The 16,434-nt window shown below is 43.9% G+C and overlaps 1 protein-coding gene across 2 annotated transcripts in view; it reads right to left on the bottom strand.

Moving 5' to 3' along the window:
* The window catches only part of gbe1a (glucan (1,4-alpha-), branching enzyme 1a), a 165,364-nt gene extending 149,421 nt beyond the window's left edge, over positions 1 to 15,943 (bottom strand). For both annotated transcript variants that reach the window (XR_005040523.1, XM_036968271.1), the window contains exon 1: positions 15,665 to 15,943. Coding sequence is in view for 1 of the 2 variants with exons in the window: in XM_036968271.1 (XP_036824166.1) it covers positions 15,665 to 15,771 (107 nt within the window). In the remaining variant the exon portion in view is untranslated. The remainder of the gene's footprint in view (positions 1 to 15,664) is intronic.
* Between the last annotated feature and the right edge of the window lie 491 nt (positions 15,944 to 16,434).

Below are 16,434 nucleotides of genomic sequence, written 5' to 3'. Positions count from 1 at the left end.
GTCCTCCAGCAGTGTATATAGTATATCAGTCCTCCAGCAGTGTATATAGTAATATAGTATATCAGTCCTCCAGCAGTGTATATAGTATATCAGTCCTCCAGCAGTGTATATAGTAATATAGTACATCAGTCCTCCATCAGTGTATATAGTAATATAGTATATCAGTCCTCCAGCAGTGTATATAGTAATATAGTATATCAGTCCTCCATCAGTGTATATAGTAATATAGTATATCAGTCCTCCAGCAGTGTATATAGTATATCAGTCCTCCAGCAGTGTATATAGTAATATAGTATATCAGTCCTCCATCAGTGTATATAGTAATATAGTATATCAGTCCTCCATCAGTGTATATAGTAATATAGTATATCAGTCCTCCAGCAGTGTATATAGTATATCAGTCCTCCAGCAGTGTATATAGTAATATAGTATATCAGTCCTCCATCAGTGTATATAGTAATATAGTATATCAGTCCTCCAGCAGTGTATATAGTATATCAGTCCTCCAGCAGTGTATATAGTAATATAGTATATCAGTCCTCCATCAGTGTATATAGTATATCAGTCCTCCAGCAGTGTATATAGTAATATAGTATATCAGTCCTCCATCAGTGTATATAGTATATCAGTCCTCCATCAGTGTATATAGTATATCAGTCCTCCAGCAGTGTATATAGTAATATAGTATATCAGTCCTCCATCAGTGTATATAGTTATATAGTACATCAGTCCTCCAGCAGTGTATATAGTAATATAGTATATCAGTCCTCCATCAGTGTATATAGTATATCAGTCCTCCAGCAGTGTATATAGTAATATAGTATATCAGTCCTCCATCAGTGTATATAGTTATATAGTACATCAGTCCTCCAGCAGTGTATATAGTAATATAGTATATCAGTCCTCCATCAGTGTATATAGTATATCAGTCCTCCAGCAGTGTATATAGTATATCAGTCCTCCAGCAGTGTATATAGTATATCAGTCCTCCAGCAGTGTATATAGTATATCAGTCCTCCAGCAGTGTATATAGTATATCAGTCCTCCAGCAGTGTATATAGTATATCAGTCCTCCATCAGTGTATATAGTTATATAGTACATCAGTCCTCCAGCAGTGTATATAGTAATATAGTATATCAGTCCTCCATCAGTGTATATAGTATATCAGTCCTCCAGCAGTGTATATAGTATATCAGTCCTCCAGCAGTGTATATAGTATATCAGTCCTCCAGCAGTGTATATAGTATATCAGTCCTCCAGCAGTGTATATAGTATATCAGTCCTCCAGCAGTGTATATAGTATATCAGTCCTCCATCAGTGTATATAGTATATCAGTCCTCCAGCAGTGTATATAGTATATCAGTCCTCCAGCAGTGTATATAGTATATCAGTCCTCCAGCAGTGTATATAGTAATATAGTATATCAGTCCTCCAGCAGTGTATATAGTAATATAGTATATCAGTCCTCCAGCAGTGTATATAGCATATCAGTCCTCCAGCAGTGTATATAGTATATCAGTCCTCCAGCAGTGTATATAGTATATCAGTCCTCCAGCAGTGTATATAGTATATCAGTCCTCCAGCAGTGTGCGTCTGAGAAGAAATATGTAAAAAAGAGTTTCCTATGGTTTAGTAGCTACAAAACTAAATATAATATTTCATAGATTTTATTTTTACAGTCCACTGCACAGCAACACACACCATATTCAGGAGCAGTGGTTTCTAAAAGCCATTTTCCCCTTGGTTAAGCAAGCAGCACAAACACTTGACTAACGGGAAAGTCCCAAATGAGACGGCAGAAATTCACACAAACACAGTGAAATACTATCTGCTACAGTAAAACTGGTCCAGCATCTTAATATACACACACACACACACACACACACACACACACGCACGCACGCACACACACACACACACACAGAAAAAAAGAAAATCACCTGTGTGTGTGTGCTGAATCCTAAAAGACTGCTTTAAATACAGTACCAGTCAAAAGATTGGGCAAACCTACTCATTCAAGGGTTTTTCTTTATTCTTACTATTTTCTACATTGTAGAATAATAGTGAAGACATCAACACTATGAAATAACACATATGGAATCATGTAGTAACCAAAAAAAGTGTTATATTTAGATTTATTTCAGATTTTTCAAGGTAGCCACCTGTTACCTTGACAGCTTGGCACACTCTTGGCATTCTCTCAACCAGCATCATGAGGTCACCTGGAATGCTTTTCCAGTCTTGAAGTTCCCACTTATGCTGAGCACTTGCACGCACACACAGACAGTCGGGACACACAGACAGTCGGGACACGCACGCACACAGACAGTCGGGACACGCACGCACACAGACAGTCGGGACACGCACGCACACAGACAGTCGGGACACGCACACACATAGACAGTCGGGACACGCACACACACAGACAGTCGGAACACACACACAGACAGTCGGGACAGACAGACAATTATACAGGTTAATGGTCAACTGCCTGCTAGAACTAACTTCTGGTCATCTGCCAGGCTAATAATCAACACGGGGGCCCCTGCGTGCTCAGTCCCCTCCTGTACTCCCTGTTCACTCATGACTGCACGGGCCAGGCACGACTCCAACACCATCATTAAGTTTGGCCGACGACACAACAGTTGCAGGCCTGATCACCGATGAGACAGCCTATAGGGAGGAGGTCAGAGACCTGGCCGTGTGGTGCCAGGACAACAACCTCTCCCTCAACGTGATCAAGACAAAGGAGATGATTGTGGACTACAGGAAAAAGGAGGGCCGAGCACACCCCCCCATTCTCATCGACGGGGCTGCAGTGGAGCAGGTTGGGAGCTTCAAGTTCCTTGGTGGCCACATCACCAACAAACTAGAACATCACCAACAAACTAGAACATCACCAACAAACTAGAACATCACCAACAAACTAGAACATCACCAACAAACTAGAACATCACCAACAAACTAGAACATCACCAACAAACTAGAACATCACCAACAAACTGATTGGCTCATGGCTTGATGTTTCAGCATTGTCTCAATGAAGAGTTCTGACTGGCTCATGGCTTGATGTTTCAGCATTGTCTCAATGAAGAGTTGTGACTGGCTCATGGCTTGATGTTTCAGCATTGTCTCAATGAAGAGTTCTGACTGGCTCATGGCTTGATGTTTCAGCATTGTCTCAATGAAGAGTTGTGACTGGCTCATGGCTTGATGTTTCAGCATTGTCTCAATGAAGAGTTCTGATTGGCTCATGGCTTGATGTTTCAGTAGTGAGTTATACTAGCCACGTGTGACATGCACAAGCAGTTTACAACCCTGCCAGAATGAGCGGCAGGCGGAGGAGCAAAATCCACCGTCGTAGTGCGGATGAAGCCTGGAATGTGAAGCTAACTGAAGCTGCTTAGCTTTAGAAAACCCAGAGTAGATATAGCTTGCTTCGTAGGATACTACTCAGGCTTTTCACTGAGCCAGATGTGTTAGAATGCACTCAAACACGCTCACATTCAAGCCTGTGCATGCTTACACACACACACACAGTCTAAGTTAGGGTATACACTGATTTCTATAGGGTCTAGGACTGAAACACTGACCTAGCGTGACACACACCTTGACACATTCATCCTCATGTTTGTAAGTGGTGCTCAAATGATCCCTCTTTCCCTCCTTTTAGTCAGTAGATAAAACCCTGGTTTCAGTCTCAGGGGGAAAATATCCCTCTCTCCCTCCTTTTAGTCAGTAGATAAAACCCTGGTTTCAGTCTCAGGGGGAAAAGATCCTTCTCTCCCTCCTTTTAGTCAGTAGATAAAACCCTGGTTTCAGTCACAGGGGGAAAATATCCCTCTCTCCCTCCTTTTAGTCAGTGGAGGGATAAAACCCTGGTTTCAGTCTCAGGGGGGGAAAGGAAGATGAATTAGCATCAATCCAGTCCATTCAGCATCCAAAATTGATCCCTATATAGTGCCCTACTTTAGACCAGAGTCCTATGGCACCCTATTCCCTATATAGAGCACTACTTTAGACCAGAGTCCTATGGCATCCTATATAGAGCACTACTTTAGACCAGAGTCCTATGGCACCCTATATAGAGCACTACTTTAGACCAGAATACCAATGGGTCCATGTTGAAGTATTAAATCAGCCCATTATAAAACACCTATAAAAAAATAAGGTACATTTTTTGTAATTCAGTTCAGTTCTCTTTTTTAAATTCCATTCTCTGTTCCTGTTTTTCTACGTTTTCGCCTTATTATTACAACAACAACAATAATAATAATAGGATGTTCTAATGCTTAAACCACTTTTGAAGTCTGGCAAAATAAATATTGGACATTTTGGGGGTTTTAACCCTTTAATTCAGATGAGCACCAGCAAGAGACTTTAATTGGTTAGTTAGCTGTGTTTCTGTAGCACACAATGGAAATGCAGAGATTCCTGAACCAATCATCACTGGATTCATGAAAATAATCATGACAGCATCCTGCCAGGTTGATCACAGGCTACTTTGTAGTTCACATTGAACTGAGGTGGTTTTTTGGAAAGCCTTTCCATCTAGCAGAAGATGGTTGTCATTAGCATCATCGCTAACGGCTTTACAGTTTTTAAATTTAGCTTTATTTAATTAGTCATTTAAGAACAAATTCTTATTTACAACGATGGCCCAGTAACAGTGGGTTAACTGGCCTAGGAACAGTGGGTTAACAGGCCTAGGAACAGTGGGTTAACTGGTCTAGGAACAGTGGGTTAACTGGTCTAGGAACAGTGGGTTAACTGGCCTAGGAACAGTGGGTTAACTGGCCTAGGAACAGTGGGTTAACTGGCCTAGGAACAGTGGGTTAACTGGCCTAGGAACAGTGGGTTAACTGGCCTAGGAACAGTGGGTTAACTGGCCTAGGAACAGTGGGTTAACTGGTCTAGGAACAGTGGGTTAACTGGTCTAGGAACAGTGGGTTAACTGGTCTAGGAACAGTGGGTTAACTGGTCTAGGAACAGTGGGTTAACTGCCTTGTTCAGGGGGCAGAAAGACAGATTTTTACCTTGTCACCTCGGGGATTCAACCTAGCAACCTTTCGGTTACTGGCCCAACGCTCTGTCTGCCGGCAATGTGGTAGACAAACTCATACAGACAGAAAGGGAGTAATGTCGACAATTTTTCTTCTGAGGTCTTGGCTGATTTCCCCATGATGTCAAGCAAAGAGGCACTGAGTTTGAAGGTAGGCCTTGAAATACACCCACAGGTCCACCTCCAATTGACTCAAATGATGTCAATTAGCCTATCAGAAGCTTCTAAAGCCATGACATCATTTTCTGGAATTTTCCAAGCTGTTTAAAGGCACAGTCAACTTAGTGTATGTAAACTTCTGACCAACTGCAATTGTGATACATTGAATTATAAGTGAAATAATCTGTCTGTAAACAATTGTTGGAAAAATTACTTGTCATGTACAAAGTAGATGTCCTAACCGACTCGCCAAAACTATAGTTTGTTAACAAGAAATGTGTGGAGTGGTTGAAAAACAAGTTAATGACTCCAACCTAAGTGTATGCAAACTTCCAACTTCAACTGTATATATTCGTAGGTGTGTGCATGTGCGTGTGTGTGTGTACGCGTGTATTCGTAGGTGTGTGTGTGTGTGTGTATATTCGTAGGTGTGTGCATGTGCGTGTGTGCGCACGCGTATATTCGTAGGTGTGTGTGTGTGTGTGTATTCGTAGGTGTGTGCATGTAGCCCATTAAAAGAGTGTTTGTACAGCAGCAGTCCCCTGAGACAGAGAGAGAAGAACCTGTTTCCAACAACCTTACAACAAGAATACTAACTAAGCAACGGAAGGAAGGAAGGGTGGTCAATTAAAGGTCTGGGCTCAGATGGATTCTAAAACCCTCCTATCCCCTCCACGTGTCCCCCACAGCCATGTCCCTTCTCCACTCTGCCCTCATATTGGACATCATTTCCTCAAGAAACGAGAACACAAAAAAAAAAACACTAAATGAAACGATGCTGAATGAGACGACCCAGCTGCTCATTCAGTCACAGTGTGGACAGGACAGGTACAGTCTATGGGACGCTGGGATCTATCAAAGCTGACCTATGAAACAATGGACTGTGGAGTGTATCCAAAACCTCCCAATTATAACAACACACAATTACAGGCCGAGAAACAGACGGGTCACACACACACACTTCTTATAAAGGTGAAATACTATATAAAGCAAAAGTCCAATGGTGATACAGGTCTATGTTGTGGGGGTTAAGGCAGGACAGTACCCACCTACCTACCTACAGGTCTATGTTGTGGGGGTTAAGGCAGGACAGTACCCACCTACCTACAGGTCTACGTTGTGGGGGTTAAGGCAGGACAGTACCCACCTACCTACAGGTCTACGTTGTGGGGGTTAAGGTAGGACAGTACCCACCTACCTACAGGTCTACGTTGTGGGGGTTAAGGCAGGACAGTACCCACCTACCTACAGGTCTACGTTGTGGGGGTTAAGGCAGGACAGTACCCACCTACCTACAGGTCTATGTTGTAGGGGTTAAGGCAGGACAGTACCCACCTACCTACAGGTCTATGTTGTGGGGGATAAGGCAGGACAGTACCCACCTACCTACAGGTCTATGTTGTGGGGGTTAAGGCAGGACAGTACCCACCTACCTACAGGTCTATGTTGTGGGGGTTAAGGCAGGACAGTACCCATCTACCTACAGGTCTACGTTGTGGGGGTTAAGGCAGGACAGTACCCACCTACCTACAGGTCTATGTTGTGGGGGTTAAGGCAGGACAGTACCCACCTACCTACAGGTCTACGTTGTGGGGGTTAAGGCAGGACAGTACCCACCTACCTACAGGTCTACGTTGTGGGGGTTAATGTAGGACAGTACCCACCTACCTACAGGTCTACGTTGTGGGGGTTAAGGCAGGACAGTACCCACCTACCTACAGGTCTACGTTGTGGGGGTTAAGGCAGGACAGTACCCACCTACCTACAGGTCTACGTTGTGGGGGTTAAGGCAGGACAGTACCCACCTACCTACAGGTCTACGTTGTGGGGGTTAAGGCAGGACAGTACCCACCTACCTACAGGTCTATGTTGTGGGGGTTAAGGCAGGACAGTACCCACCTACCTACAGGTCTACGTTGTGGGGGTTAAGGCAGGACAGTACCCACCTAACTACAGGTCTATGTTGTGGGGGTTAAGGCAGGACAGTACCCACCTACCTACAGGTCTATGTTGTGGGGGTTAAGGTAGGACAGTACCCACCTACCTACAGGTCTATGTTGTGGGGGTTAAGGCAGGACAGTACCCACCTACCTACAGGTCTATGTTGTGGGGGTTAAGGCAGGACAGTACCCACCTACCTACCTACAGGTCTATGTTGTGGGGGTTAAGGTAGGACAGTACCCACCTACCTACAGGTCTATGTTGTGGGGGTTAAGGCAGGACAGTACCCACCTACCTACAGGTCTATGTTGTGGGGGTTAAGGCAGGACAGTACCCACCTACCTACAGGTCTATGTTGTGGGGGTTAAGGCAGGACAGTACCCACCTACCTACAGGTCTATGTTGTGGGGGTTAAGGCAGGACAGTACCCACCTACCTACCTACAGGTCTATGTTGTGGGTGTTAAGGCAGGACAGTACCCACCTACCTACAGGTCTATGTTGTGGGGGTTAAGGCAGGACAGTACCCACCTACCTACAGGTCTACGTTGTGGGGGTTAAGGCAGGACAGTACCCACCTAACTACAGGTCTATGTTGTGGGGGTTAAGGCAGGACAGTACCCACCTACCTACAGGTCTATGTTGTGGGGGTTAAGGCAGGACAGTACCCACCTACCTACAGGTCTATGTTGTGGGGGTTAAGGCAGGACAGTACCCACCTACCTACAGGTCTATGTTGTGGGGGTTAAGGCAGGACAGTACCCACCTACCTACCTACATGGTCTATGTTATAGGTGTTAACGCAGGACTGTACCCAAATACCTACAGGTCTATGTTGTGGGGGTTAAGGCAGGACAGTACCCACCTACCTACAGGTCTACGTTGTGGGGGTTAAGGCAGGACAGTACCCACCTACCTACAGGTCTATGTTGTGGGGGTTAAGGCAGGACAGTACCCACCTACCTACAGGTCTATGTTGTGGGGGTTAAGGCAGGACAGTACCCACCTACTTACAGGTCTATGTTGTGGGGGTTAAGGCAGGACAGTACCCACCTACCTACAGGTCTATGTTGTGGGGGTTAATGTAGGACAGTACCCACCTACCTACAGGTCTACGTTGTGGGGGTTAAGGCAGGGCAGTACCCACCTACCTACAGGTCTATGTTGTGGGGGTTAAGGCAGGACAGTACCCACCTACCTACAGGTCTATGTTGTGGGGGTTAAGGCAGGACAGTACCCACCTACCTACAGGTCTATGTTGTGGGGGTTAAGGCAGGACAGTACCCACCTACCTACAGGTCTACGTTGTGGGGGTTAAGGCAGGACAGTACCCACCTACCTACATAGACCTGTAGGTAGGTGGGTACTATCCTACCTTAACCCCCACAACATAGACCCACAGCATCTAATCTTGGGAAAACTCCCCAGTTCTTAACGATTACAAGCATACCAATCAAATGATGCAGCCACCACCATGCTTGAAAATATGAAGAGTGGTACTCAGTGATGTGTTGGATTTGCCCCAAATATCACACTTTTTATTCAGGACAAAAAGTGAATTGCTTTGCCACATTTGTTTGCAGTTTTACAAACAGGAGCCATGTTTTGGAATTGTTTTATTCTGTACAGGTTTCCTTCTCTTCACTCTGTCATTTAGGTTAATATTGTGGAGTAACTACAGCATTGTTGAGCCATCCTCAGTTTTCTCCTATCACAGCCATTCAACTGTAACTGTTTTAAAGTCACCATTGGCCTTATGGTGAAAATCCTGAGCGGTTTCCTTCCTCTCCGGCAACTGAGTTAGGAAGGACGCCTGTATATTTGTAGTGACTGTGTGTATTGATACACCATCAAACATGTAATTAATAACTTTACCGTGCACAAAGGGATATTCAATGTCTGAGAGGCGTTGGAACACCTCAGTTCTTTGTGGTTGAATCGGTTTGAAAAGCATCGTACGACTGATGTGTGGGGTACAGAAGAATCATGTGAAACACCATTATAGCACACACAGTGAGTGCATGCAACTTATTATGTGACTTAAGCAAAGTTTTACTCCTGAACTTACTTAGGCTTCCAATAACAAGAAGAGGTAGGATACTTGACTCAAGACATATCAGCTTTTCATTTATTTGCAAAGTTTAAAAAAATAAAAAATTCCACTTTGAGACTGCGTTCGATTGGTCAAAAGGAAAGACGACTCTCGGCCGACCAAGGTTTGTTTTAGTCGGGGACAGCCCCCCCCCCCCCCCCCCCACACACACACACACACACACACACACACCTCCCCGGTGACAGAAAGAGGAGACGTGTGCTGACAACAGCTGGCTAATGACTAACACCCACTCCCGTCTTCCGTTCCCATCCCGCCGTCTCCCAGCATCCTCTCTCTGGGCTGCTGACATTAGTGACTTAACAAGCCCTGAGTACCTGCACACACACACCTCAGACAGTAGAGATCTCTGCGTCGCTCCTCAAACCTTCCCACGCAATTAACTAACTTCCACACCTCCGAATTGTACTGGGACAGGGTGACAGTCCACACACATGTGGTGTGTGTGTGTGTGTGTGTGTGTGTGTATAGGCCTGGGTGACAGTCTCACACCCACAGCAGAGGAATACTCTCTCTCTCAAATGGCTCGGGAGTGCACACAGACAAAATCTCTCCCCATCTCTCAGGGACAGGAAATCATAGAGCTGAGATAACCAGTCCAGAGAGGGTAAAGGGTAGACTAGCTGACCAGTCTAGAGAGGGTAGAGGGTAGACTAGCTGACCAGTCTAGAGAGGGTAAAGGGTAGACTAGCTGACCAGTCTAGAGAGGGTAAAGGGTAGACTAGCTGACCAGTCTAGAGAGGATAGAGGGAAGACTAGCTGACCAGTCTAGAGAGGGTAGACTAGCTGACCAGTCTAGAGAGGGTAGACTAGCTGACCAGTCTAGAGAGGATAGAGGGAAGACTAGCTGACCAGTCTAGAGAGGATAGAGGGAAGACTAGATGACCAGTCTAGAGAGGATAGAGGGAAGACTAGCTGACCAGTCTAGAGAGGATAGAGGGAAGACTAGCTGACCAGTCTAGAGAGGATAGAGGGAAGACTAGATGACCAGTCTAGAGAGGGTAGAGGGAAGACTAGCTGACCAGTCTAGAGAGGATAGAGGGAAGACTAGATGACCAGTCTAGAGGGTAGACTAGCTGACCAGTCTAGAGAGGATAGAGGGAAGACCAGCTGACCAGCGTGCAATTGGTACAAATCTGTCGTTCTGCCCCTGAACAAGGCAGTTAACCCACTGTTCCTAGGCCGTCATTGAAAATAAGAATTTGTTCTTAAACCGACTTGCCTTAGTTAAAATAAAGGTTAAAAAACATTTTTAAAAACACTGCAGCCCTTTAAAAACCATAACCTTTTCAAACATACAGCACTGACAACATCAAACATGTTTCTATTCGCAGCACACAGCCTAGAAATCTAGTGTACAACAGGTCTGGATTCCTGTAGAAAAAAAAAAAAAAAAAAAAAACATGGACATACGCTTTCAATCTCTAGTCCACAGAGATGATGAATGAAACAGCAGAGATGTTTAACTGGTAACCCCCTCCATCCCCATCCCCAATACACACATTTTATCTGACCAATCCAGCGCTGTAACCACTGAACCCTTGCTCTGGTTCACGTCTGAAATACGACTTGCAGAGTCCCTGTTGTATAACGACTCTGTTACGTCTAATCTAGATATAAATCCCTGATTGACCATTACACCATTAGTATTCTAATCCCAATCATACTACATATTATGATTGGTGGATGCACCGAAGGGACATTTTTTGGCCGATAAACCGATATCCAACATTTTCCCTGCCCATCCCCTCCGCCAAAAAAACGATATTTAAACTTTAAGCGGCCTTTTAAGCATTCTAGTACAGTTAAATAGTTATCACACACGGATGGACGCAGCGATCTAAGGCACTGCATCTCAGTGCAAGAGGCGTCACTACAGTCCCTAGTTCGAATCCAGGCTGTATCACATCCAGCTGTGATTGGGAGTCCCATAGGGTGGCGCACAATTGGCCCAGCGCCATCCGGGTCTCGCCGAGGTAAGCCGTCATTGTAAATAAGAATGTGTTCTTAACTGACCAAACTAAATCAGTTTCTACTGGTCATTGTTTTCAGGCTGGTTGTGTTGGTGTTAGCTAGGTACCAAGCTAAATCAGTTTCTACTGGTCATTGTTTTCAGGCTGGTTGTGTTGGTGTTAGCTAGGTACCAAGCTAAATCAGTTTCTACTGGTCATTGTTTTCAGGCTGGTTGTGTTGGTGTTAGCTAGGTACCAAGCTAAATCAGTTTCTACTGGTCATTGTTTTCAGGCTGGTTGTGTTGGTGTTAGCTAGGTACCAAGCTAAATCAGTTTCTACTGGTCATTGTTTTCAGGCTGGTTGTGTTGGTGTTAGCTAGGTACCAAGCTAAATCAGTTTCTACTGGTCATTGTTTTCAGGCTGGTTGTGTTGGTGTTAGCTAGGTACCAAGCTAAATCACTTTCTACTGGTCATTGTTTTCAGGCTGGTTGTGTTGGTGTTAGCTAGGTACCAAGCTAAATCACTTTCTACTGGTCATTGTTTTCAGGCTGGTTGTGTTGGTGTTAGCTAGGTACCAAGCTAAATCACTTTCTACTGGTCATTGTTTTCAGGCTGGTTGTGTTGGTGTTAGCTAGGTACCAAGCTAAATCTTGTTGAAGTTGAGGTCGAACAAATGATGCTTTATTACCAACGCGGTGTTTGTAAACACATCGTTCGTGGCCGGTGTTTGCAGACTTTTTTGTACAGCTTTGACAGAGCTACGGTATCTTTTTTTAGACACGCAAAAGACCCAAACGGTGTTCCATAGTATGCATGACGTGAAGCTAATAGCAGTGACGCTATTACTGTGTAACTCCGGCAGGGCAACATCTGAAAAATAGCGCACTTGGTAGTGTGTACCAGTACTTATCCAGTCTCGGCGAAAGCCAACATCACCCGCGACAGAGAAACGGTTGATTTTCAGGGGCAATGAATTCCATTATCTTGGCGTTAATGGATTTTGCCTTTGAGTTGTCTCGCTGAAATGTTCTTACTCTTTTCAAATGACTGCTGGACTTGTTGACTCCTCGATCCACACAGCAGACATTGTGGGCTAGGTTAGGAATGCAGTGTTGAACGTGTAGAGCAAAAATGTACGTGCCGTCATTACGTCATCTACCTACGTTATACAGGTATGCACCTCATCTACCTACGTTATACAGGTATGCACCTCATCTACCTACGTTATACAGGTATGCACCTCATCTACCTACGTTATACAGGTATGCACCTCATCTACCTACGTTATACAGGTATGCACCTCATCTACCTACGTTATACAGGTATGCACCTCATCTACCTACGTTATACAGGTATGCACCTCATCTACCTACGTTATACAGGTATGCACCTCATCTACCTACGTTATACAGGTATGCACCTCATCTACCTACGTTATACAGGTATGCACCTCATCTACCTACGTTATACAGGTATGCACCTCATCTACCTACGTTATACAGGTATGCACCTCATCTACCTACGTTATACAGGTATGCACCTCATCTACCTACGTTATACAGGTATGCACCTCATCTACCTACGTTATACAGGTATGCACCTCATCTACCTACGTTATACAGGTATGCACCTCATCTACCTATGTTATACAGGTATGCACCTCATCTACCTACGTTATACAGGTATGCACCTCATCTACCTATGTTATACAGGTATGCACCTCATCTACCTACGTTATACAGGTATGCACCTCATCTACCTACATTATATAAGTATGCACCTCATCTACCTACGTTATATAAGTATGCACCTCATCTACCTATGTTATACAGGTATGCACCTCATCTACCTATGTTATACAGGTATGCACCTCATCTACCTACGTTATATAAGTATGCACCTCATCTACCTATGTTATACAGGTATGCACCTCATCTACCTACGTTATACAGGTATGCACCTCATCTACCTACGTTATACAGGTATGCACCTCATCTACCTATGTTATACAGGTATGCACCTCATCTACCTACGTTATACAGGTATGCACCTCATCTACCTATGTTATACAGGTATGCACCTCATCTACCTACGTTATACAGGTATGCACCTCATCTACCTACGTTATATAAGTATGCACCTCATCTACCTATGTTATACAGGTATGCACCTCATCTACCTACGTTATATAAGTATGCACCTCATCTACCTATGTTATACATGTATGCACCTCATCTACCTACGTTATATAGGTATGTACCTCATCTACCTACGTTATAGTAGGTATGTACCTCATCTACCTACGTTATATAGGTATGCACGTCAACTTTGTCATCGGTTTTTCACATCTGCGTTAAACTAGACATCGGCCGATACCGATATATATCGTGCGTTCCTAATTATGATCACATATTATATCCCATTAACAAGAATGAATGGCGACATGACTAGGGTATGAGGGGCGAGACACGGTCAGCCTCCAGGACCTAAGTAGGGAATTGGGTGCCTTAGGGCTCTGGTCTAAAGTAGTGCACTATATAGGGAATAGGGTACCATAGAGCACTACTTTAGACCAGAGCCCTATGGCACCCTATTCCCTACATAGAGCACTACTTTAGACCAGAGCCCTATGTAGGGAATAGGGTGCCATAGGGCTCTGGTCTGAAGTAGTGTACTATATAGGGAATAGGGTACCATAGGGCTCTGGTCTAAAGTAGTGCCCTATAGAGGGAATAGGGTACCATAGGGCTCTGGTCTAAAGTAGTGCACTATAGAGGGAATAGGGTACCATAGGACTCTGGTCTAAAGTAGTGCACTATATAGGGAACAGGGTACCATAGAGTTCTGGTCTAAAGTAGTGCACTATATAGGGAATAGGGTACCATAGGGCTCTGGTCTAAAGTAGTGCACAATATAGGGAATATGGTTCCATAGGGCTCTGGTCTAAAGTAGTGCACTATATAGGGAACAGGGTACCATCGGGCTCTGGTCTAAAGTAGTGCACTATATAGGGAATAGGGTTCCATAGGGCTCTGGTCTAAAGTAGTGCACTGTATAGGGAATAGGGTCTCTGGTCTAAAGTAGTGCACTATATAGGGAATAGGGTCCCATAGGGCTATGGTCTAAAGTAGTGCACTATATAGGGAATAGGGTGCCTTAGGGCTCTGGTCTAAAGTAGTGTACTATATAGGGAATAGGGTCCCATAGGGCTATGGTCTAAAGTAGTGCACTATATAGGGAATAGGGTGCCTTAGGGCTCTGGTCTAAAGTAGTGTACTATAATAGGGAATAGGGTCCCATAGGGCTATGGTCTAAAGTAGTGCACTATATAGGGAATAGGGTGCCTTAGGGCTCTGGTCTAAAGTAGTGTACTATATAGGGAATAGGGTCCCATAGGGCTCTGGTCTAAAGTAGTGCACTATAGAGGGAATAGGGTGCCATTTGGAAGGCAGACATGATCATCATGTCTTGACATTACTCTGACCCCAATCACACTAAACATTAACATGAATCACACATGCACACACACATGATCGAACTGAGCTACGAGGGAGGGGATGATTTTTATGAATTGTTCCAGCTTGGGGTGTGCACTGGTTAAAGTTTTAACTCACTTAAAGAATGTCTATTATATTGACAAGAAAGTCGATTGAACGCACTAACAACAACAACAAGAACAAGGCGGGAGGTGGGACCATTCTAGCCAATAAGAGGGCAGATATAGTGATAGGTCTGATCTTTACATCTGTGCTGTGACAGCCTCCGTGACCCTGCCATCTCCATTTTAAAGTGGTCAATTTTCTTCTTCATTGGCTGATTGCTCCCAACTCATAGGAATCCCCACCCAGTTGACTACTTTAAGAAACGGCAATGTCCATTAAAACGGGTTATATCCATGATGAGTCCTCTATCGCTATGGCGACAAGCACAATTCCAACTGAAAATTCGTTTGTTTTACAAGTTTATGAAATGAATTCCTAACACCTTAACCATTATAACCAACTCATAGTTGATCAAATAAACCTAAATTAGAAATGCAATCGTTTGTTGACCACGACACAAAAATTCGTAAAATCGTAGTCTTATTTTTCCTTGGACAGATTTGTTGGCCGAGTAAAACCTCTCGTTTCGCCTCCTCCTCTCTGACTTACTGCAATAACTAGTCACCTCCCCTCCCCTCAATGTCAAATGTAGCTGAAAGTTGTTACATTGCACTGAAAGTTACAACAGGGCCTTGACTACATTCTGGTATTGATGAGATAGAATATAGTAACCTAAATACATTGGACTGTTGTAGAGACTGGCCTGCCAGCTCTATTAAAAAGTAGCCTATCCTGCCATTTCAGAAAGTGCGTCGCAAAATTGCAAGCTAGGCCTAAGTGGCATGCGTTGGTTTAAAATCTACATTGTGCAGTGTACAACGTCGTTACCCTACCTGCGACATAAGTCTTCTTGGTAGGGCACTAAGTAGGGATCCTCCCGGAGAAATTCGCTTAGATCCGGCAGCTCGGTAAATTCGTCGCGTTCTGAATGGTCCGCCATCTTATGTTCCGTGATTCTAGAAGCAGACGTACTATAGTTTTACAACGCCGACATATACTGAAACTGGTAACTGTTACAGTTAAGATTCATAAACTGCAAGCAGAGTTACTTTATACTGTCTTCTAAAAAGTTTTCGGACACACGTGTGGAGGGGGCGGGGTGTCCGAAAACACACAGATACTTGTTTTAGTCCCTCCCATGCGGAGCCAGACGCAAAAACATAGACACATATATATATAGACAAAGACATAGATATATACATAGACAAAGACAGATATATACATAGACATAGATATATACATATACAGAGACATAGATATATACATATACATATGCATCGCCAATTCCAAAATGCAGCAGGTCACAGAAGTGCATAATCCCCATTTTGTTGACCTTACATCTCTCTTCCTTATCTGCGGTGTAGCCTTTATTGATAGAAATGACACCATTTATTGCTAGCAGCCTAAGTGCTGGCGGTCAACCTGGGCTACTTTAAAAATAAGCCGCTATATTGTCTCTCTGTTCTGCATTACAAATGTACCTATATTTTCCATTGTGTCAATGGATGTTTTTCCAATTTTAAATGTCAACATACAATACTTGAATATATATACTTGAATATATATATATATATATATATATATATATATTCTTTTTACACAT

Source organism: Oncorhynchus mykiss, chromosome Y (assembly GCF_013265735.2).
Source record: "Oncorhynchus mykiss isolate Arlee chromosome Y, USDA_OmykA_1.1, whole genome shotgun sequence".
Taxonomy (NCBI): domain Eukaryota; kingdom Metazoa; phylum Chordata; class Actinopteri; order Salmoniformes; family Salmonidae; genus Oncorhynchus; species Oncorhynchus mykiss.
This window is presented reverse-complemented; position numbering and strand designations above follow the sequence as displayed.